The sequence below is a fragment of the Elephas maximus genome, chromosome X, assembly GCF_024166365.1.
Source record: "Elephas maximus indicus isolate mEleMax1 chromosome X, mEleMax1 primary haplotype, whole genome shotgun sequence".
Lineage (NCBI taxonomy): Eukaryota > Metazoa > Chordata > Mammalia > Proboscidea > Elephantidae > Elephas > Elephas maximus.
The window spans coordinates 159,901,160-159,926,412 of record NC_064846.1 but is presented as its reverse complement, the minus strand read 5'-3'; the positions used below and the strand labels follow the sequence as shown (position 1 = coordinate 159,926,412).

The 25,253-nt window shown below is 43.7% G+C and overlaps 1 protein-coding gene across 5 annotated transcripts in view; it reads right to left on the bottom strand.

The window, feature by feature from the left end:
• Positions 1 to 25,253, bottom strand: part of SH3KBP1 (SH3 domain containing kinase binding protein 1) — a 382,888-nt gene that overhangs the window by 27,950 nt on the left and 329,685 nt on the right. For all 5 annotated transcript variants that reach the window (XM_049872882.1, XM_049872883.1, XM_049872879.1 and 2 more), the window contains one exon: positions 18,579 to 18,664. In XM_049872882.1, coding sequence (XP_049728839.1) covers positions 18,579 to 18,664 — 86 coding nt within the window. The remainder of the gene's footprint in view (positions 1 to 18,578; positions 18,665 to 25,253) is intronic.

Genomic DNA, 25,253 nt, shown 5'->3' with positions numbered 1-25,253 from the left:
TACTTAATTCCAAAATTAGATGGGTTGGCATAGGTTCTATTCCCATGTTTCATTTTATTGATGTAGGTGCCAAGAAACTTTGTCCACATAAATAGAAGGAAATGGGAACGGCAAGAGTTTTATCGCAATGTCACTTAATTCTTTGAACCTCTTTCGGGTTACGTACCAAAAATCAGACAGCGATTTAGCATCATCGAGCACTATTTTTTACAGTCTATCAGCAAAGAACTAAACCAGTGCCTCCTTCAATTTTATTGGAATCAAATAATCTGAAACAAACTGATTCATTTCAGTTTACTGATCCAGTCAGTAGAGTCATTTAATTTCTTAACTCTAACATTGACCTTAGAATTGACCCTTAGTTTGCATCAGGGGACTTTACGCCCCTGGGTGGCTGAGAGGGTGGTCTTCCTGTGGAGGGTGGCAGAGGGTGATTGGCAGAGTAGAAGCAGCATGACGCCAGGCTCTCAGGCCAATGGGAGTGAAGAAAGAGTGTATAAGGAGACAGGGAACTCTGTAGCCTTGAGAAGTCTGCATGTCCACTCAAGGGTACAGGTAGCCCTGCTTGACGATCACTATCCGAGGGCATCCTTTGCAGCATTGCTTCTAGAGAACTGCTTCTAGTACAACCACGCGACAGGATATTATGCAGCCTTTAAAAGTATATGGTTAACCTATGTGACTTAGGTGGAAAGATGTCAAACACACATTATTTAGTACAAAGAACAAGTGGATTAGAACTGTATGTATAACATCACATTAAAAATTCTATTTATCCATCCAAACACAGACTTCTAAAAGTGTGTACAACAAATTAACAGTGATAATGTCAAGGAGAGGGTGAGGTATGTGGGACTCTCACTTTCTAACTTCCTGAGTTTTTTTTTTAACACCTATTTCCTTTGTAATTAGGAAAACAAATCTCTTTAAAATAAAGAAAGATACAATTGATTAGATTATGTGCGAACTGATTGCAGATTCAGCCATAGGACTCTCAGTCAGCTGGCTTACTTTATGTGTTTAAGGACATCGCTAACACCGACAGTAGCAGTTATGTCAAAGATGGAGGCCAATGCTTGGTGGTACTTCCCTTGAGCTGAACTGCAGCTCTACCAGCTACCACTCAGTTGGCACCTGTCCTGTGTCAGCCACATCCCATCATTCTGTCTAAACTCTAAGGTGGCAGGGCACAATGAAGAGGAAAGCGGGGCTCATAAAGACCCTCTATCTGGAACTTGCAGAGCTAGGATTCCAATCTAAGTGCACCAACCTGGGGACCCATGTTTTATCTAACACCTTCCTTGGTGACTCTCCATGTGATTATCTTGACTCTTTATGAGGGTTCAGTTTGGGAACTCAAACTTATTTAAGATGGCAAACATCCCACCCTTTTACCTTTCTCTGTAAGAATTTGGGTGGAAAAAAATCAAGGTATTTTAAAAAAGGTAGAATGAATTACTGTATGAACTTTATAAAAGGCTATGCCCATAACCCCTTAACAATTACTCCAACTTCCATATGGCAAATCTTTAACAAGCAAAAACCATTCAGCCAAAGGAAACCTAGATTAGACCTTAGAAGGGGCCAAATGATCAATTCTAGATAAAAAGAACTAACAAAGCTAAAGGAATTGAAGTAAAGAGACAAATGAAAGAATGTTGTTGTTAGGTGCTGTCAAGCTGACTCTGGCTCATAGCGACAACAGAATGAAACACTGCCCAGTCCTGCCCCATCCTCACAATCGTTGTTATGCTTGAGCCCATCGTTGCAGTCACTGTGTCACTCTGTCTTGTCGAGGGTCTTCCTGTTTTTCGCTGACCCTCTACTTTACCAAGCATGACGTCCTTCTCCAGGGACTGATCCCTCCTGATGATACATCCAAAGTATGTGAGATGTAGTTTTCACTGGCTAATTATTTTCAGAAGCAGACCACCAGATCCTTCTTCCTAGTCTAACTTAGTCTGGAAGTTCAGCTGAAACTTGTCCACCCTGGGCGACCCTGCTGGTATTTAAATACTGGTGGCATACCTTCCAGCATCACAGCAACACCCAAGCCCCCACAGTACAACAAACTGACAGACGCATGAGGGGAATGAAAGAATAAGCTGTTTAATTTTAAAGAGGATTCAGAGGCTACCAAGAGAGCAGTTTTTTTTTTAAATTGTTTAGAAACCAGTTAAGTAAATGGATAGAATCAGAGAAAGAGAGTCTGCAATATTTACCTGGACCCCTTTCCATCGTTTTATCCAAGCCCCTTGTTTAGAGACGAAAAACCAAGATGAAAGAGGTGCGGTGACTGGCCCAAGGTCCTGCTCCCATGTGATGTGCAGCCAGCACAGAGGGCAAGCTTCTTTTTGGGGAGCAAGACATACGGGCCATGTCATCTTACTTAACAGTGATTCACTTGGATAAAAGAGCAGCCGTCTGACTTTCGTAATATAAAATTTTAAACCCTGTGTAAAACAATAACATGATAATGTCCAGAACTAGATGGAAGCCAAAATCATGCTGAGTACAAAACTGGGGAAGGAAATACCTCCTGACCTAAAGCCTGGTGCTCTTTTTCCTATACTGGGAGGAATGGGGACTAGAAGGTGCTAGAAGGGGCTGGTCTGCTCTCCTTCACCAGCCTTGGTAACTAGAAGAGCTTCTTCATCTTACTTGTACAATTAGGGAAAAGAAAAAGGTTGGGGTAGAGGATATTTAAAAAAAAAATTTTTTTTAGAGGATATTTACGTGTGCTTAAAACTATGACATTCCATGAGAGGTTTAAAAAAATTACAAGGAATTGTAGCTCTATAAAAAAAAAAAATTCATCTGCTAATTGTACCTATCCGTTTTATCGTTAGGTGCCATCAAGTCGGTTTGACTCATAGTGACCCTACGCACAACAAAATGAAACATGCCCAGCCCTGCGCCATCTTCACAATCATTGCTATTTTGAGCCCACTGTTTCAGCCACCATGTCAACCCAACTCATTGAAGGTTTTCCTCTTGTCGACCCTCTGCTTTACCAAGCATGATGTCCTTCTCCAGGGACTGGTCCCTCCTGATAACATGTACAAAGTACATGAGACCAAGTCTCGCCACCCTCCCTTCTAAGGAGCATTCTGGCTGTACTTCTTCCAAGACAGATTTGTTTGTTCTTCTGGCAGTCCATGGTATGTTTAATATTCTTCATCAACACCACAATTCAAATGCATCGATTCTTCAGTCTTCCTTACTCATTGTCCAGCTTACGCATGCATATGAGGCGACTGAAAACACCATGGCTTGGATCAGGTGCATCTTAGTCCTCAAAGTGACATCTTCACTTTTTAACCCTTGAAAGAGGTTGTTTGCAGCATTTTTGCCCAATGCAATACATCACTTGACATTTCCTGACTGCTGCTTCCATGGCTATTGATTGTGGATCCAAGTAAAATGAAATCCTTGACAACGTTAATCTTTTCTCCATTTATCACAATGTTGCTTACTGGTCCAGTTGTGAGGATTTTTGTTTTATGTTGAGGTACAATCCATACTGAAGGCTGTGGTCTTTGATCTTTATCAGTAAGTGCTTCAAGTCCTCTTCGCTTTCAGCAAGCAAGGTTGTGTCATCTGCATATTGCAGGCTGTTAACGAGTCTTCCTCTAATCCTGATGCCGCATTCTTCTTCATATAGTCCAGTTCCTCAGATTATTTGCTCAGCATATAGACTGAATAAGTATGGTGAAAGGATACAATTCTGATGCACACCTTTCCTGATTTTAAACCATGCAGTATCCCCTTGTCCTGTTGGAACGACTGCCTCTTGGTCTATATACAGGTTCCCTGTGAGTATAATTAAGTGTTCTGGAATCCCCATTCTCCGCAATTTTTTTTTACAATAATTTTTATTTTGCTTTAAGTTTACAAATCAAGTCAGTCTCGCACATATAAACTTATATACACCTTACTCCATACTCCCACTTACTCTCCCCCTAATGAGTCGGCCCGCTCCCTCCTTCCAGTCTCTCCTTTCGTGATGATTTTGTCAGTTTCTAACCCCCTCTACCCTCCCATCTCCCCTCCAGACAGGAGATGCCAACATAGTCTCAAGTGTCCACCTGATGCAAGTAGCTTACTCCTCATTAGCATCTCTCTCCAACCCATTGTCCAGTCCAATCCATGTCTGGTGAGTTGTCTTCGGGAATGGTTCCTGTCCTGGGCCAACAGAAGGTTTGGGGACCATGACCGCCGGGCTTCTTCTAGTCTCAGTCAGACCATTAAGTCTGGTCTTTTTATGAGAACTTGGGGTCTGCATCCCATTGCTCTCCTGCTCCCTCAGGGGTTCTCTGTTGTGCTCCCTGCCAGGGCAGTCATCGGTTGTGGCCGGGCACCATCTAGTTCTTCTGGTCTCAGGATGATGTAGTCTCTAGTTCATGTGGCCCTTTCTGTCTCTTGGGCTCATAATTACCTTGTGACCTTGGTGTTCTTCATTCTCCTTTGATCCAGGTGGGTTGAGACCAATTGATGCATCTTAAATGGCTGCTTGCCAGTGTTTAAGACCCCAGATGCCACACTTCAAAGTGGGATGCAGAACGTTTTCTTAATAGATTCTATTATGCCAATTGACTTAGAAGTCCCCTTAAGCCATAGTTCCCAAACCCCTACCCTTGCTCCGCTGACCTTCAAAGTATTCGGTTTATTCAGGAACTTCTTTGCTTTTGGTCCAGTCCAGTTGTGCTGACCTCCCCTGAATTCTCCGTAATTTTATCGCTAATTTGTTATACTCCACACAGTCGAATGCCTTTGCATAGTCAATAAAACACAGGTAAACACCTTTCTGGTATTCTCTGCTTTCAGCCAAGATCCATCTGATATCAACAATGATATCCCTCCTTTTATGTCCTCTTCTGAATCCAGCTTGAATTTCTGGCAGTTCCCTGTTGATATACGGCTGCAACCGGTTTTGAATAATCTTCAGCAAAACTTGCATGTGATGTTAATTATATTGTTCAATACTTTCTACATTCTGTTGGATCACCTTTCTTTGGAATGGGCATAAATAAGGATCTCTTCCAGTTGGTTGGCCAGGTAGCTGTCTTCAAAATTTCTTGGCATAGACGAGTGAGTGCTTCCCGTGTTGCATCCGTTTGTTGAAACATCTCAATAGGTATTCCATCAATTCCTGCGGCCTTGTTTTTTGCCAATGCCTTCAGTGCAGCTTGGATTTTTTCCTTCAATACCATCAGTTCTTGATCATATGCTACCTCCTGAAATGGCTGAATGTCGACCAATTCTTTTTGGTACAGTGAATTTCTTCCATCTTCTTTTGATGCTTCCTGCGTCGTTCAATACTTTGCCCACAGAATCCTTCAGTATTGCAACTTGAGGCTTGAATTTTTCCTTCAGTTCTTTCAGCTAGAGAAATGCTGAGCATGTTCTTCCCTTTTGGTTTTCTAACTCCAGGTCTTCGCACATTTCATTATAATACTTTGTCTTCTCCAGTCACCCTTCGAAATCTTTTGTTCAGCTCTTTTACCTCATCATTCCTTCCATTTGCTTTAGCTACTCAGGGTCACTATGAGTCAGAACCTACTTGATGGCAATGGGTACCTGTCTAGATGGTGAATTTTTACGTGAGCTACTGCTTCAACACATGACTGTCTTTGGTGCTTTTTACTAGCCTACCTTTCTCCTCTTCCTCCCCATCTCTGCAGATACGTCCGGAACTATTGGTTTTCAAAAGCTGGACCAAGAATGTGTCCATGACAGTTACCACTGTCATAAAGCACTTCAGAAAATAAGGTCAATGTTGTGAGTTTTCCCATTAAACTAAATTTGCTCAATTTCTAAACTTGGAGATTATATACTTTAACAGGAGATGGCATGTGTTTTTAAAAACGTGCTTAATAAAATAAAAATCAGCAGCCCTCCAAAATAAAAGCCCCCCCCCTTAATAGTCTGTGAAATTCCAAAGTGTATGAACCACAGGGAAAGCTGACTCAGGCCTGGGGAGGTGAAGAGCATCATTACAGGTCATCCCGTTAACTTTACACCTCATCCTTAGCCTGTTACCACCAGATCCAGTTACCTTTTAACGAGGCCCACCAACCTCACTCTCCAGCTGCCAGGGCTTTACATCTGTTCTTCCCGGTTCAGTCATGGCCAAGGAAGTAAACCCAGAACAGACCCAAATTTTTAAAATTTTTAAAATTTGGGTGAACCAGAATGATCACCAGAACAGGAAAAATTACGGGTTGAAGCCCTGCTAGAAACCTAATCTCCCTCTTAGAAAATAAGGGCAGCGTACATGTTGCATAGCAATCAAAGCTCTTGCCTGTTGAATTTTGAGCTGAATAGGAAACAGAGGTGCCCTACTCAAAGATGGCAGCCTACCACACATAGCTTTGTTATGTGTCCCTCTCCACAGTCCTGCCAATAATCCAATCCCATGCATCAGGCTCCTGAAAGTGCTCACTACATCTCTTCCAAGTCTCCCATTCTAGGGCTTCGACCTGTAATTTTTCCCATTCTGGTTATCATTCCAGATCACCCAAACTGTAAAAATCCGGGTCAGTTCTGGTCTCGCTTTGTCAGCCAAGACTGAACCAGCTGGAAGCCCCGCCAGCTGCTAAATCACTAACTACTGTTCTCATTTACTGAATCAAAATTATCAGGAGGTTGCGCTGGCCAAGGTTTTCAGGCAACACCTTCACAAGAGTCTATGGGTAGGTAAGGATTTTGGTAACTCACCTTTTCTCCTCATGAAGTGTAATTTGTCTGCAATGCTTTTATTATGACAAAGAAGTACAGGAGCATGACTCTCTGGCAGGCTGTATATCCCTCTGGATATTTACAAGCATAACAGGGTTCTGCCAATCCACGAGCCTACAGCCAGTGGGTAGAGGGAGGCACCTCAAGCCAAATAAATGCCATGTGCCATCTAAGAGCTCAACATCACCTGTTCTCTTCTTGCTTTCACACTCGCTTTCGGCACAGAGGCTTCTGTTGAGTACGTGGTGGATCTGGCAAAAGCTACTATATAAATCTCTTTGCTGTTTAGAGACTACTTTGAATCCACTCTACCTCTGGGTTTTTAGTCTCAAAGCAGGAAACAGTTTCAGCATGTAGCAAAGGCAGGGGCGCTCAAGGCACTGGGATAAATTACAAATGTAATGGCTCTGTCCACAGAGAGGGAGGGTGGCCAACATGCCGTGGAGGACATGCCATCTCTTGCACACAGAGGAGCTTCTGGAACTAGGCTAAGTCCACATGTCTACAAGGCACCATGACCCTATCCAAACCAAGAAACATCTGAATCGATGCTAGTTACACACTCAAAAGTTCTTCCACCCACCTCATCAGTTACTCTTCCTCGTTTTAGGCTGATGGTTGTAGATGGCTTGGGTATGGATGGCATCGTTCACGTTATGCACAATTAGTTTTCTATGTTTTCACATCACCAAATATATCATTATGCAATGTCTGTCATTTTCTTCCCACTTTGTTTAGCCTCCACCTATGCTTTTACTGTATTCACGAGACTTTTCTTACCGGCACTTTCAACGTTTATTGCTTTTGCATTTATCAGATGGGATGGGGTAAAAGATGTATGTCAAACCCCTCAAGATCAAGTGCAAACACAGCCAAAGCGGGGGGGGGGGGGGGCAAGCAGGCAGAGATGAGTACCTTGGTTCTGGGGTGGGCAGACATTTCTAACTGTGAAGGTCAGTGGAGACGTTCAGTTTACAGCTGGGATCAGGTTCCTAGAAGTACTGAGAAGTACAGGCCTCTAAGTCAGCCCATCTTCTGTAGGACCGTGAGATGATTTTGGAATCCACAGTGGTTGCCAGCTTGACCTCATTTAATCAGTGGCATATCTCCGCTGGGGTCCCTAAGAATCTCAGATGAAAGGTTGGGAACCAGTGGAGAGCTCATGGGCAATGCAGGTGGAGGCCCGGGATGAAACCTCTCTGAATTAACTAGAGCCAAACCTGTGTCGCTAAGTGTGGGGAGAGAACCAAAAATGCTCAGAGGACTGACCATGTTAGCAACCAGTCAGTCAGAAGTTCATCCTGTTCATTTTCTTGATGTAAAGTGTTTAACCCTAAGCACAATCTCTTTGGCTTTTGTTATCACACCTGAGAAACACATATTGCTTCTCAAATACTGAAGCTTGATCACAAATTACGTCCCTCAACAGGATCCAGAGTTACGCATGTCTACACATTTGTACCCCACATTATCGCACAGACTTGACTGTCGTACAACAGCGACTGCATCTTCGTCTCCTTTATGTGGCTTCGTCTCCTCTGCACGGGTAATGTCGACCAAGTTCCAGATCCTCAAAGTTTGTGTCTGAACGTCATTGGCAAGGAGACAGTGTCTCTAGGGGTGAGTGGTGGCCCTCCCATGAAAGTCCTTATGCCAGAAGGATTAACCCCGAGAAAGGCTGAGAGACACGGCTCATTGTTGTTCACACACGTGCTTGGCCAGTCTATCTGGAACATTCCACATGTCACTCATGCAGTTCTTTAAGGCAGGCAGGACACTGTATATGCTGTTCTGTTAAACCTGAGCAATTGCTCAACCACCTGAAATGCTGCAAGGAGCATTAACTAGCTCTTTAGCTCTAAAAGGAGAATTTTAAAATATAAAAAAAGAGGACAAAAAAACCAAGAGCCCAAAGCTAGAGGATCTAAGTCTTCCCTCAAAATCTAAGAAGCCACTTGAAATGATTTATTATAGTAAAAGGTAAAAATTACAAAATAAGGTTACGATTTAATCACTTGTTTACAGAGATCTGGTGTCATATTAACAACAATTTTGTGTTACTGATCACTATTAAATTGCCTTACATATGTCTAATCAAAGCTTAACTGTACAGAGTACACATTTATAATTTAGCATTGACTAAATTCCATGTCTGTTGGCCTTTTATAAAACATTAGATATTAAATCTTGAGAGAGTACCTAATCCCAATTATAACACTCTTTCTACATGAAAATATGATTCAAATTGCATTATTTTTTTCTAGGGCAAGTAACTTGCCACAAGTCTGAAAAAAGTATCTCAAAGGTCATTGTCAACTTTGATAGATGTTTAGGCTAATTATTTCAAATATGCTTACTTTTTTATATATAAAGTTGCCAGTTTCCAAAAGCTCCAAGACTATTTTCAAGCTCTGTTTTCCGAAGATTCTCAGGACATGAGACAGGCCACTCCATTGAGTACAGGCTGTACTTGAGGGACTGCATGGCCTCAACTTGCCACTCTTGACATTTGGGCTGGATGACTCTTTGCTGTGGGGGTTATCCTGTGCATGGTAGGATGTTTAGCAGTCTCCCTGGACTCTACCCACTAGATGCCAGTAGCATCTTCCCTTCTCCAGTTGTGATAACCAAAAAATGTCTCCAGACATTGTCAAATGTCCCCAGTAGGCAAAATGCCCCCAGCTGAGAACCACTGACATAGAGCAATCTCCCACACTGAAAAGTTTGGGCTCATGGGTCAGGGAGATCCAGGTTCAAAGCCAACGCTGCTACATACTAGCCAGTTAATCTTGCCCAAGTTGCCCAGCACTCTTTATTCCCCGTTCCACTCCTATAAAAATGAGAGTCATTATATATTTTCTTCAAGGGCTGTTTTGATGATGAAAAAATAGATACAAAAATGTATAGGCACCTGACAAATATTAGTTCCTTTTTCTTCTTGTTTGCTCCGATTGCTATTATTTCCACGCTAGAACCTCAGGAAGACAGTATAGGAATTAATAAAGGGAGTATATCTCTTTATTATATTATATTCCTTCTCCATTGTACTGAAGGAATAATTCTAAAAAAAAAAAATAATTCTAACGCTATGAAATTATACACACAGCAATCTTTATCAGAAGCAACTAACTGCAAACTGTACCTTAAAGAGGCATCAAAGATTAGAAAGGCATATTCTACCCTCAAATATGCTTAGAGAACACTCCTAAGTCTTTAAAACATTTTGTGATTATTCTAACACCACAGCTGTAGTCACTACTTATCAATATCCAAGTGTGCCTCAATTTAACTGTGTAAAACAATATACTTAACAACCAAAAGGACTTATTTGTATTAGGAAATGATTCCTTTACAAGCTTTTAGAGAGCTTCCTTAATACATCTAAAACATAGCTTTCTTTATAAAAGGTTGGTTTACAGACATCTAAGAAACACAAATATAGTTGTTATTATTGTAAATAAACATAACTCCTTAATAAAGTGGTACTTCTAACCCATACTTATAAATTAGGGGTATGTATTTTTTTAACACTGGGACCTCAAAGTGAACTTTAGACAAACTTCGAAAGGCTTTAGGAAAACAACTTTCCCTTAAAATGTGGACTTTGCCCAGGGTTTGGTCTTCAGCCCTTGGTTCCTCTTTCTCTTCTCTCACGGAGAGAACTAATTTATTTTCCCAGCTTGACTATCAATTCTAGGCAAACACCACCGTTAAGAATAAGCATGTGGATTCTACATCCTTCTGGAAGACAACGTGAGGAAGCAGATAGAGATGTTGTTATTCCTTATAAATAAAAGAAGCTAAGGCTCAGACAGTCTGTATAAACTGTGAAAATGCTTTTTTCTTTTTAACAGCTTTATCGAGGTATAATTTCTATACCACAAAATTTACCCATTTTAATGTACGACTCAGTGATTTTCAGTAAATTTACAGAGTTGTGCAACCACTACCACAATCTAATTCTAGAACACCTGCATTAGCCCAAATCAAGTAGCTCTTAACAGCATTCCTGTGGCATGGTTAAGTTCTTTTTCATTTCCTGGTCCAAATGAGCTGCAGGGCTGGAGGCATCCATGAGATTTGAGGACGAGTTGAAGTTAGACTTCATCTCTTCCCAACCTGTTGCATGCCCTAGCAACACACCCAAATCTACTTACTGCCATGTGAAGTCATGTCTGTGGGGGGAATTGGGGATCCTCACCTTCCTCAAGTGAAGAGGGGGTGTTACCAGCTGTAAGGTTAAGGTTGTATGTCAACTTGGCTGAACCATGATTCTCAGTGGTTTGGCAGTTATGTAATGATGTAGTCATCCTCCATTTTGTGATCTGATGTGAGCAGCCAATCAGTTGAAAAGGGAGTTTCCTTTGGGGTGTGGCCTGCATCCAACATATATGGATGTTTTGGCAAAGCTCACTCGCTTGCTCTGGATCCTGCTTCCAGCTCATCATCATATGACCTCCAGTTTTTGGGACTTGAGCCAGTGGTCTGCTGTATTGCCTGCTGATCTTGGAATTCATTGGTCGCCACAGCCTATGAGCCAACAGCCTGCCATCTTACCTGCTGATCTTGGGTTCATCAGCGCCTACAGCTGTGAGAATCAGGAGAAGCCTCCAGCCTGATGCCTGGCCCATGGACTTGGGACTTGCCAGCCTCTATAGCTGGTTGAGCCATTTCCTTGACATAAATCTCTCCCTATATGTATTTATGGAAACCCTGGTGGCACAGGAGTTAAGTGCTATGGCTGCTAACCAAAGGGCTAGCAGTTTAAATCCGCCCGGTGCTCCTCAGAAACTCTGTGGGGCAGTTCTACTCTGTCCTATAGGGTCGCTATGAGTCGGAATCGACTCGACGGCACTGGGTTTGGTTTTTTGGTTTATATGTATATATATGCTCATCGCTGGTTTTGCTTCTCTACAGAATCCAGCCTAAGACAGCCACATAAAGAGTTGGAAGTGGGAACACTTTCATCAGCCATGAGTGGGAAAAGTTTGGTGAGGTTCGAATAGAATGGGAAAAAAACCACCATAAAAACAAAGAAACCAAGCAACTGAGGAGGAATGAGAAGGGCTTTCTTTAAGTCAATTAGTGCAAACATGATGCCTTAGTTCAAAGGCTGCTTCCCATCCAGAGGCCTGTTGCTACGTGCTTTTCCGGGAAAAGAACGGAAGATGAAGTGTGACAATAAATCCTGCCATGCGGTGGGAAATACAATCTATGGCATAATAAAAGTAAATGTTATGGCACTTGACTTCGCGGCCTATAATCTTCCATTCAATCGGAACAGAGATTCTTCTGTCAGCAAGAGCAAACTGGACGATTTAATTTTCATTTCTATTCATGTGCAGGCCTGCGCTGGAGCTCATCCATGTTTTCTATTATGTTACTTGAAATATGGCCGCAGAGTTTGATGCAAACAATATCTCAAACTGACATCAACAACTTTGTTTCAGACCAACTGATTCCATTCTAACTAATTGCTGGCTGACAGATGCTGGTAGCTGCCCACACTAGATCTGAAAACGCCATGTTCTATAATTTAACATTATAATAATTTTAAATTATAGCTTTATGAAGAGAAAACACAAACTTATTTATAGCTAACATTGATGGTTTCTAATGGCTTTCAGGGCTGTTTTATGCCATTCACTGCAGCCCACATATGGGCAGCGTCAATTGTCTGAATCACTCACAAAAAAATTCCGGTACAAATAATTTCCTCCTTGATTGAAAGCAATGAACAAACGCTATAAAAGCAAAGATAAAAAAGCAGCACTGAAAAGAGCTACCCCTCAGCAGTGCCCTATTCTCCTGGATCTATATCCCTGCAGAGAACTGTTCTGCATTCAAGCGAACACATTCTGCTGAGAAACCTGTCTTCCCCTGACCTCTGTGATGTTGCAAGATCCCGCCTTTCCCTTTAAATGTGGACTCTGCTCAGGACTTGGTCTTCCGCCCTTGGTTCTTCTTTCTCTTCTCTCACAGCAGGAACTAATTTATTTTCCCGACTTGACTATCACCTCTATGCAAACAATAACATCAAGAATAAGCAGTTATATCTTTTTACAGTCCATCACGTGATTGTATAGACTTCTGGGAGACAATGTGAGAAAGTAGGTAGAGATGCCATTATTCCATATAAAGAAGCTGAGCTCCGACTGTGTAAATTAAAAAAAGTAAATTACAGACTGGTAAATCATCCAGCCAGAAAGCAGCCGAGACAGCACCCAAACTTGGGTCTGCAGAAGCCAATGCTGGGTTGTCCTCATGGGCCACCATGAAGCTCCTTATCTCTATCTCCAATCCCTGCCAGTCTCTCAAGTCTTAGCCTACACCATCAGCTTCCACCTGGCATTGATAGCGGATGTGCGACTGAAGCTCAAAGTTAATGTATTTAACTAAATTCATCACATTTCCCTCCAAACCAGCTCTTTCTCCTGACACGCTCATTTCTGCCCAAGTCATTTTTTCTCCAGTCACCCAACCCTAAAACCTCATGGCTAACAAATCATTCTCTTCCTCTCCCCTCTCCCAAATCCAATTTTTTACAAAGGCCTAGCAATAATTCTATTTTGCTTCCAAATTTATCCCTTCTTCCACAATCCTTTTGTGACCAGCTTAATTCTGGCTCTTACTACTTCTTGTTCAAAGCATCGAATAACCTGACTCCTTGACACCCATCACTTCTTCAACTGATTGGCCCTGCAAAGCTCTACCAGTTACTATCTGAGGTTTTAAACCCAGTCATGGCACTACGGTGTCAACCATCAACAGCTTACTGCTTATACAATAAATGAGAAATCCATCCATCTCAAACTCCATCTAGTCCCTACTTCTGTTTCCAGGCTGACTTCAGCTCCATGCCACCACACACCTTCTACTACAGCCAGGCTGATGATTCTACTCACACTTACCAACACTACCATGTGATTTACCTGCCCACTCCCACTCCTACCTGGACAAATTCAGCTTCAAGGTACAGATGAGTCTACCCCCTTAATGAAGCCTTCCCTGACACCCTGGCCCCCAGGGAACATCCCCCCACCCATCTGATCAGCATTTTCTTTCTACCACTCATTTATCATAGGGGCAGTGGTGGTTCAGTGGTAGAATTCTCACCTTCCAGGCAGGAGACCAGGTTCGATTCCTGGCCAGTGTACCTCATGCGTAGCCACCACCTGTCTGTCAGTGGAGGCTTGCATGTTGCTGTGATGAACAGGTTTCAGAGGAGCTTCCAGCCCAAGATGGACTAGGAAGAAAGGCCTAGCAATCTATTTCCAAAAATCAGCCTATGAAATACCTATGGATCACAATGGTCTGATCCACAACCAATCAGGGGGGTGGTGCAGGACCAGGCAGCATTTTGTTCTGCTGTGCACAGGGTCACCATGAGTTGGGGGCCAACTTGATGGCAGCTAAAAATAACAAAAACAACTCATTTGTCATTTATACAGACCTTCAGTGTTACCTCATTTTTCATTTGCCATCTTAGGCAAAAGCCCCTGGAAGGCAGGGCCTGGGTGTGAGGTCCTTTGTACCCATGTATTCTTTTTTTGGGGGGGAAGGGGGGAAGCAATATGTTTATTCATAATTAAAATTACAGTGTTGAAAAAAAAAGAAAATGTTTACTTATTTAAAAACCAGAAAGAAAAAAAAATCACCACAATCCAACCTGAATTATATTTGCTTTTGTACCGAGGCAGTTGTAAAATATAATTTTTTTAATGGAGGATGCGGCTCAGGAAGGCCAAAGTGGCTCAGGCCCACAAAAGTCTTAATGCCATGGACTGGACCCCTTTGGGGAAGCTGGGAGCCCCTTCTCCAAATACCATTTGTAGATGCATTAAAAAAAAGTTTGTAGACACACATTATACATTTGTCAAAACCCATAGGACTGTACAACACAAAGAGTGAGCCCTAATGTGAACTATGGGCTACAGTTAATAATAAGGCATCAGTATTGGTTCACTGGACCAAATGGTCAACAATTATCTTAAAACAAAGATGAGAATGTAAGGGGAGAGAAGCCAAATCCACTACTGTTGAGTCGATTCCAACTCACAGTGATCCTGTAAGGCAGAGCAGAACTGCCCTATAGGATTTCCTAGTCTGTAATCTGTCTGTGTGTGCGTTTCAGGTGAAAGTTTATAGTGCAAATTAGTTTCTCATTCAAAAATTTATATACAAATTGTTTCGTGACATGGGTTGCAATCCCCACAATGTGTCAGCACTCCCCCTTTCCGTTTCCACCCTGGGTTCTCTGTGTCCACTCATCCAGTTTTCCTGTCCCTTCTTGCCTTCCCATCTTTGTTTTTGGGCAGGTGTTGCTCATTTGGTCTCGTATACTTAATTGAACTAAGAAGCATGTTTCTCACATGTGTTACTGTTTGCTTTATAGACCTGTTTAATCTTTGGCTAAAAGGTGGACTTCTGGAGTGGCTTCAGTTCTGAGTTAGGAGGGTATCTGGGGACCATAGTCTTGGGGCTCCTCCAGTCTCTGTCCGACCAGTAAGTCTGGACTTTTTCCTTTTTTTATTGTACTTTAGGTGAAAGTTTACAGCTCAAGTTAGTTTCTCATACAAAAATTTATACATACATTGTTATGTGACCCTAGTTGCTCTCCCTATAATGTGACAGCACACTCTCCCTTTCCATCCCGGATTTCCCGTGTCCATTCAACCAGCTGTTTCCTATTCCTTTCTGCCTTCTCATCTCGCCTCCGGGCAGGAGCTACCCATCTAGTCTCATGTATCTACTTGAGCTAAGAAGCACATTCTTCACGAGTATCATTTTATGCCTTATAGTCCAGTTTAATCTTTGTCTGAAGAGTTGGCTTCGGGAATAGTTTTAGCTCTGGGCTAAAAGAGAGTCTGGCAGCCATGTCCTCTGGGGCCCCTCCAGTCTCAGTCAGACCATTAAGTCTGACCTTTTTACTAGAATTTGAGTTCTGCACTCTACTTTTCTCCTGCTCCGTCAGGGACTGACTCTCTGTTGCACTCCCTGTCAGGGCAGTCATTGGTGGTAGCCGGGCACCATCTAGTTTTTCTGGTCTCAGGCTGATGGGGTCTCTGGTTTATGTGGTCCGTTTTTTCTCTTGGGCTAATATTTTCCTTGTGTCTTTGGTGTTCTTCATTCTCCTTTGCTCCAGGTGGGTTGGGACCAATTGATGCATCTTAGATGGCCGCTCACTAGCTTTTAATACACCAGATGCCACTCACCAAAGTGGGATGCAGAACATTTTCTTAATAAACTTTGTTATGCCAATTGAAGGTCTGGTCTTTTTTGGTGAATTTGAATTTTGTATTACATTTTTCTCCTACTCTGTTTGGGGCCCTCTATCGTGATCCCTGTCAGAGTGGTCAGTGGTAGTAGCCAGGCACCATCTAGTTCTTCTGGGCTCAGGCTGGTGAAGGCTGTGGTTCATGTGTACCACCCATGTGTTCTTGCACAAAGTAGACACGTATTTATTGATTGATTACATGGCTGTCAATCATTGTTTCTTGCAATGCAAGTAATAAATGCATTAAATTATTACCCTGAAGAACTATAGTCTTCTGGGATTACTGTCTTCTTGGCAAAGCAAGTGAGAACCAAACCTCTGTATCATCTTTCTGGGCTCTTGAATACGTACATCCTGTGCTTAGTTTGGAGCCCTGGTAACATAGTGGTTGAAGAGCTTGGCTGCTAACCAAAAGGTCAGCAGTTCAAATCTGCCAGGTGCTCCTTGGAAACCCTATGGAGCAGCTCTACTCTGTCCTATGGGGTCACTATGAGTCGAAATTGACTCAAAGGCATGCTTAGCTTACACAGTAAAAGCTCCTGCAGACTAAAACATCCAATGAGTGCCCTCAACATTTCCAAACTAGCTTGTCAGACTGAAAAAAAATGTGACTCATTTTGGAGACGGCCACCTTAGTTCTCTCCAGACAAAAAGCAAGCAAGGGTCAAAGGCCAATGCTCTTAACAAGTAAGACATACAGCCCTGTATATTCTGGAGGTGGAAAAACCCTTCCTTTCTGTGTGAGACCCACATCACTTTCACCAACACTTCGCCTATCGGCCACCCTGGCTCACAACAGGGCCCAAATGCTAAACCACGGTAAAAGAACCAGAACTTAATCAGCCTCCTCCTGGTGATTCCTTTTATTTTTAATTGTGGTAAAAATATATACAGCAAAACATTTGCCATTGTCAACAATCTGATGATTCCTTTTTATTTGCAGCCAACTACTGCTCTGCCTTCCTCTGCCCTTTAATCAGGTTACAAGCTACAGTGGACCAGTGTGCTGTTTATTACTGCGTCAGCCCAAGCTGTCAGAAGTTTTTGTTATGGTTCCTGACTTGGCTTCTCAAAGGCTGACTGGGGATGTTTTAACAGTCTCTGGAAACAGGGTAACTACTTTTGGTATTTACAGTTTCAACCGCACATGCTATCCCTAAGCCTGTGCAAGATCAGACCAGAGACTGCAGGTTGGATGCAAAGCTGCAACTTGATGAACAGGTTTAGAAGAAAACAGCACCAAAACTGAGGAGCGACACCACGCTCATCTTAGTCTCTCCAGTGCCTCTTACAAGGCCTGGCAACTGTCGGACATTTGTTTCTGAATTGAGCAGTCAATGCAGATGATGCTGGAAATCTTCTGTGTCATATCAATCCCTGACAGTGGTTGTCAGAGGCTGGGGTGGGAGATGGGGATGGAGGTGGCTGTGGTTACCAAAGAGCAACATGAGGGATCCTGGTGGTGATGAATATGTTCTATATTTTGAAAGTGATGGTGGGTACACAAACTATACTTGTGATAACACTGCACAGAACTACACACACACACACACACACACACACACACGGAGAACTAGTAAAACTGGGAACAACTGAGTAAGATTGGTGGATTATATCAATGCCGAAATCCTGGTTGTGATAGCATACTACAGTTTTGCAAAATTTTATCCTTGGGGAAGCTGGGTAAAGGGTACATGGAATCTCTATTATTTCTTATATTTGCATGTGAATTTATAATTATCTCAAAATAAAAAGTTTAGTGGAAAAAAGGTAGATTTTACAATGTAGCTCTCTATATTATGTAAAATATAAGAGGATATTAACTCACGATCATGACAGATACAGATGAAAGATATATAGCTAAAAAAAAGAAAAAATTTTGAACCTGAACTTGAATCTGAACCCAGAATCAGATTCAGCCCTTCCTAAAAGGGCTGTCACCCAAATCAGACCACCAGCAGGTACAACGCCAGCCTCAACCAGCACACATGCAGCCTCACGCCCACTCCTGCCCACCCCCAAAAGGACCTGACTTGTTTACCCAGAGTGGCCTTAGCCCCTTTCATTTATCACATGGGATGACTTGACCTTGGCAACATGTACTCATTTTCTGAATGAAATGGCAATTACTACCCCAAAGCTTGTTTTATACTCAAATTCAAAACACTTAGTGCTCTATCTACAATGAACTCTGACATTCTGCATTTTGACCCATTCAACCTTTTAGACTAAATACAGAAATCACTGGAAAACGTGAACATAAGTGCCAACGCTCACTTTTACAAAAAGGGCTATTCATCATTTGTTTTCATTTAGACTTTGCAAGGAATTTCTCCTAAGGCCAGGGAGAGTAAAAACTCCAGAGATTTTGTTTTAATGTGGAAACCACCTTCACTTCCCTTCTTTACAAACCTGCGGCACATAAAATCAATGGAAGCCTGTTAAGCTTGCATTTAAACGGTGTTGTCATTTTCAACACGCTGCTGAAGGCGTAAGCCAGGGCTCTGCACTTCCTTTATAACTCTGCAAGAGAGAAGCAATAACGCTCTCCTTTACTCACCGATGTCATTGCTGCGGTCCGAGAGATCCTTGTCCAGGATGCCGGAAATCGCACTGCCCACCAAGTCAATCTTTGGACCGTCACCCCTATGTGAAAAGAACAAGTCCGGGCATTTAATCATTGGAGTGTGTCCTGGACATTTTGTGGCACACACATTACGGAGCGTGCTGGGTGTGGGGCGGGTGGCACTGTTGCCTGCAATGGAACCAGTGGGAGCCAAAGAGCTGTCTAACCACATGGGCCCTGGTGTAGCCTGGCCAACAGATTGGAGGCCCCCTCTCCAGCACACATTTTCAAAGGCGACTATTTTAGTAACGGCTGTTCCTTAACGCACCTCAGCCACAAAACCTCCTGCCGGGTACACATTGTGCGACGTGGGGCCTACTCCTGCCCCATTACCAAATAAGAACTGGCAAATGACAACTGGAGCTTCCCTTTTAAGGAACGAGGAATTTAGCCAATGCTGCTTGTCAAAGGCCAGCCAGTTTTAACCTTGAGAAAAGGGTTTTCTGGCCTGAAGCTAAGGCATGGGCCAGGCTGTTGACAGGCACAAGGTGTTGAGTTGAGATCTGGCAGCCCAAAAGCTTGTACGGGGTGGAGGCCTGTAAAATTAGCCGGCTCCTGGGTAGGTGCCCAAGTGCCCATCAGGACACAAGTGACTTCCCTCTGTATCTGGGTTGGGAGCAGCCAGTTGGGACAAGGACAGGTCTCCAAAATGATGTAAGAAGGCCAGCCTACTCATGCGTGAGCAGAAGGTTCTTTTAAATTCCTCTTAGGCAGCCCTTGTGACTCTTTAGGGGCAGATGAGGCTCGAACTAGATTATCAAGGGCTGCGATGGCAGTGAAATAGGAAAGATCCTTGCCCATAAGATGAGAGGGTGAAGCCGAGCAGCGTTCCCCGCCACGCAACAGAAATAATCTGTCTCACAGCACCTGGTGGTCGCCAGGCCTGAAGCTGAACTGCACGACTGATAACTTAGCTTTATTCAACAAGCATTTGTCAAAATACCTATTCTGCTGGGGGCCTTCAGAGGGCCAAGCCAGATGGCACCTACTCTGGAGGGGCTCACAGTCTAAATGGGAGAGACAGACAGACAGACAGACAGGCAGGCAGCTAAGTCCACCCAGTGCATGCCGTTTATGATCAAGGCGTGTCAAAGCACCCCGGGAGGAAAGGACTGGGTTAGTACTGGGGTGAGCGGCATACAAGGGGTGGGGGACATGCAGAGGAGATGGCATTAAAATTGGGCACTGGAGGAAGCTGGAGGAAAAGGACAGGTCACTAAGAGGCATGATGGCGCGAGGACTCAAACGTGGATGAGAGCACCCGGTGTGACCAGGGGCCCCAGGGTTAAACCCTGATACATCCGGGGGGTAGTCAGGGGAGAAGGCTGGCTAGGCTGGCGAATGTCAGGCTGTGCAGGGCCAAGTACACCAAGCTACGGGGATCCATCTGTCCTGTGGGCAATGGGGGCAGAGGGAAAGTTGGAGCCGAGCAGTGTTTTGTTCCATTGTGCAAAGGGTCACCATGAGTCGGGGCCAACTCGATAGCAGCTGACAACAAGAACTGTACTTGGAAAGGAGGAGCAGCAGCTTGAACTTTGCAGCAGAGCCTTTATTTCCTGCCTTCCCCCAGCCTCCTAAAGCCGGAGGGCTTGGTGCACCCGGGCCAGGTGTCCCTAACAGATTCCCTCTACATCCCCTGGCTGCAAGAGCTCGTGCCCCACAGGGCACTCTTCCTCAGACGGATTCTAAGCCAACAGGAGACGCAGAACTTAGGAAATGTATTTCAAAACATCTTCTTGTCAGGGCCCCACTAACCACTAATCTGAATATAATCTTCCGAATGAAACATTCTAGAAATACAGTATTATTAGTAGGAAAGCAGTTGAATTTTCAAAAGTACTCCTTCCCCTGGATGTAAAGAAATATTCTTTTTTTAAAATAATTTTTATTGTGCTTTAAGTGAAAGTTTACAAATCAAGTCAGTCTCTCACACAAAAACCCATATACACCTTGCTACACACTCCCAATTACTCTCCCCCTAATAAGAAATACATTCTTGAGGGCCCTTAATATTATGATTGGATAGCCATGGAGCCTGAATGATTTGGTGGTGGTGTCCTGCACACTCACAGATGGGACCTGGGTTACTCTTGCAGCCAGATAGTCCTGTCCTTTGTGGAACATGCTAAGGACGCAAACTTAGGAGGACACTTGTTCTGCCTGGGGAGAGAGGCCACTAAGGCAGAGACATTCCACATTATTCCAATGGGCATGTTTTTTTTTTTTTTGCCAAGAGGGAGGGTGATTAAAAGTGACGCCCAGCCCGGCCACAACCGATGACTGCCCTGACAGGGAGCACAACAGAGAACCCCTGGGGGAGCAGGAGATCAGTGGGATGCAGACCCCAAATTCTCATAAAAAGACCAGACTTAATGGTCTGACTGAGACTAGAGGAATCCCGACGGCCATGGTCCCCAAACCTTCTGTTGGCCCAGGACAGGAACCATTCCCAAAGACAACTCATCAGACATGGAAGGGACTGGACAGCGGGTAGGAGAGAGATGCTGATGAAGAGTGAGCTATTTGTATCAGGTGGACACTTGAGACTGTGTTGGCATTTCCTGTCTGGAGGGGGGATGGGAGGATAGAGAGGGTTAGAAACTGGCAAAGCGGTCACGAAAGGAAAGACTGGAAGGAGGAAGCGGGCTGACTCTTTAGGGGGAGAGTAAATGGGAGTATATAAAAAAAAATAGTAAGGTGTATATAAGTTTATATGTAAGAGACTGACTTGATTTGTAAACTTTCACTTAAAGCACAATAAAAATTATTAAAAAAAAGTGACACCCTTGTGGGGAGCTGGGGAGGAAATCAGATGGGGTATTGGTGGGGAAGAGGAGTTTTGCTCACACTTGGCTGCTAACTGAAAGAAAGGTTGGAGCCCACCCAGAGGCATCTAGGAAGAAAGGCCTGGCAATCTACTTTAAAGAACTCAGCCATTGAAAACCCTGTGGAGCACAGTTTTACTTTGACACACATGGGGTCGCCATGAGTTGGAATCAACTTAACAGCAACTGGTTGGATTTCTACCTCAGAACCTTCTGAGCATCTGGTTTATGTGTGTATTTTGGTCAAGCTGAGGTTTCCCTCTTTGACAGCTGGAAGCTTCCAGTCAAATGCAAGGCCTATCTCAAGGGAGTGTAGCGGACTCCGATAGAGTACGTTACTGTGTTACTTCCTTTTCTACCCTTATTTTCCCTTTATTACCACTCTAAACTATTTTATTCTTTCATATGCATTTTTGAAAGTTACTTCACAGCCTTTGTAGACTGGTGCAGGGTAGAAATAAGTAATTTTTAAAAACTGATAACATTCACTTGTTGAACCAGCTCTGAGACTCTATACATCAATATGTTTACCACAGTGTTATTTATAAAAAAGAAAAATAGAACCGAACTGGCATCTTTTCGACATAGGAGCACAGCTGAATAGATGGCTGGTATTTGACAGACTTTTTACACAGCCATTAAAATTACATTCACAAATGGTTTATAACAAGGACGAACGCTTGTGTTACAACGTTAAGTGACAGCAACAGGTTAGAAACAACATGTGCAGCGATGCAGATATACCCACACAGCGTCCTGATATACTAGGGAGAGAGACTGTGTTTTGAGACTAGAAGAATATTTGCAGTGGTTCTTCCTGGGCAGTGGGGTGGGTGATGTCCAGCACCCAGCTCAATGCCTGGTACCTGACAGGGACTCGGGCCACACCTGTGGCATCAAGGAGCATTTCCCCCATCTTCTGAAACAGAAATGCATTATGTATTTGTACAATAAATGTAATTTTTCCCCAAAAGACAAAGTTGTATGGTGTACAGTATGACCATACCTATGTAAAACCAATGAAAAACAAGCAAAATCATATATAGGTAAAAGACAGGAAAGAAATAGTCCAAAATGTTATAGTAGCTGAGGCTATAGTAAATGTTTTAGTGGAAACCCTGGTGGCATAGTGGTTAAGTGCTACAGCTGCTAACCAAAGGGTCGGCAGTTCGAATCCACCAGGCGCTCCTTGGAAACTCTACGGGGCAGTTCTACTCTGTCCTATAGGGTCGCTATGAGTCCGAATCGACTCGATGGCACTGGGTTTGGTTTTGGTTTTTTAAAGGAAGAATAAAGACTAGAGACTAGAATAAAGACTAAAGACCAGAGACTCATGCAATTCAGTCAGCTCATATCCTCTCTCCTTTCGGCCCCAACAGCATCCCCAAAGTAAAAGGTGAGGTTGTCTGCCTCCCAAACTCTCTCCTTTAATCATCTCCCCCACCACAGGGACCCTGTGTAGTCATCTCCCCTGGGAACCAGTAAGGTGTGTGTGGAGTTCAGAATTCTGGACTTAAAAGTCCAGGCCATGGGTGCTACACCTAAACCTATCGTCTACTACCTGTGTGACCTTCACCAGGTCACTTAACCTCTCGGGACCTTGGGTGCTTCATCAGTGAAATGATGGGTGGGCCAGCTTGGACAGGATCATCTCCCAGGGGCCTTCTAGATCTTGCATTCCACAATTTCAACATTAGAGAGTTGTTGGAGACTGGGGTGGGGGTTGGAGGCGGTAGCCCTCTGTGTGGGGGCAAATTCCGGGAGAGTTCATCATCTCTTTTGCCTCTGTAAAGGTCTGGATTGCCCTCCGTTCCCTCTCTGCTGGACGAATGTGACCCACACTTTAGCATTAGGGAAGGCACCGGCTCTTTCTCTTGTAACTGCAGCACACTCCCCTGCCCACCCCCTTACCCTAATCGTATGTGCACCTAGTGTCTGTTCCACTTTTTCTTCAGAATAGGGGTTGTCGTTCCTTCCTCCCAGCACAATGTTGCAGACATGTAGGTATGCCTTTTTTTTTTTTTTTTTTTTTTAACTAAATGAGTGAGCCAACATTGTGAATTGTCTGGGCCTTGTATGCACTGGGTTTGGGTTGTATGCCTTAGCTAGCTACATTCTTGGTCCTATGTCTAACCTTCATTCTCTAATAAAGCAGTTCTCAAACTTGAGTAATGCGTGAACAAAAAGCAATTTAAAAGAAATAATCCAAACAAAAAGCAATTCTTGCAGATCCCCAAGTATCATCCCTGCTTGAGAAATACTAAGAAATTAAATACACAGATGACGTCTGTCAACGGGAAACTGCTGCTATGAGAGCATTCCATCTTTGTAACGGTTAAAAGGAAACTACAAAGAATATCACACAAATGAGAAGCTACCCATTATTTCTTGTAGATTTTAAAGGTTCTAGCTGCAATTGGGGGAACGCTGCTCTAGCGGCATTAGATCAAAGAACTGTACCCAGTGGGCCAGGGTGGCTGCCCCTCCTGCGGCATTTGGAGTGACCTGGGATGAACCCTTGCCAGGTGAGGGGCTTCTGCTTCTGGGATTGGCCTGCGGGCTCTGTGTAGATGGCCTGATACTGTGAACCCTGACAGACCACCCTGGAGAAATAAAACTAACAATCCCTAAGCAATTCCTCTGAGATTCTAAATCAGGAAGGAGGTTGGGATCTCCCCATCTCCCTAACTTAGCCCTGAGGCCTCATGCCAACAGCCAGACACCAGCTTTAGGCTGATATGATCTTCTATAGAGGGCCAGAGCAAGCCTATTTTGAAAACACAGTAGGTGTAGTTTAAAAAGGTTCTGATCCTTCCAAGTAGGGAAGCTGCAGCTGGTGTTTTGACAGTCTTCAGACCGTGGGTGTGTAAGAGTTTTACAATGTCTATTTGTAAATGCCTTTCACTGTATTTATAGCTTTGTACAACAATGCTAATGAATTTCAGTTTTGAAAAGGACCAAAATTTCTGAAATTCGCCAAAGCATGTCTTTGGAGCGACTGCCACCCAAGGAAGACCAGGTTCTCGGTGGCTCCACCTTTCCCACAGTCTGCCTAGTACCAGGGCACTATTTTGGCAAAAGGGATATTACTGGATTCAAAGAAAGAGAAAAAAAAAGGCCGTCCTTTTGTAATTTACCAGCTCCTGCAAGTGTTTTTGTCTGGTTAGCGCATATGCCCACAGCTGCTAATCATAGGAGAAAATAGCAGGCAGGCCTATCACCATATATCCAAAGATATCTCAATAAGGTTGCTCTCGCTCATTCTGATTTTTGAATCAAAATACTGATTTTCTTGTATTTTTCTTAGCACTTTTAGTTATGGACACATGGCAAATGTGACCAACTAGCAGTTAAGAGTCTCCTTGCTTACTGGCCAGGGAACCTAAAACACCGTGAAGGAATTGACTCGCCCAAGGTACCCCCAGCAGGTACAAGTAAAACCTGTAACTCTACAGAAACTGCTTACCATGTGCCAGGCACCAGGACAAGCCTCTTTCATACGTTAACTTTTAGTCCTCACAACCACTCCATGAGATAGATCTGTGCTCTGCATGGAGGACACTGAGCTGTGCCACACAGGTCTCCTTCAGTGAAGGGCCTGTTGGCGCAGCTGCTGGGCGTGTTGTGATGGTCCGCTGTCAGTCCCTCCAGGGCCGCTTCAGCTGCAGAGAGCCGCCTCACCCCAGTCACAGCCTTTCCACCGTGGCCCATTACTCAGTGACTGATGGAGGCCGGGAGTGGGGGCGGCGGGGGAAGGAGGGAATAAAGTTACCGTCATTCCAGC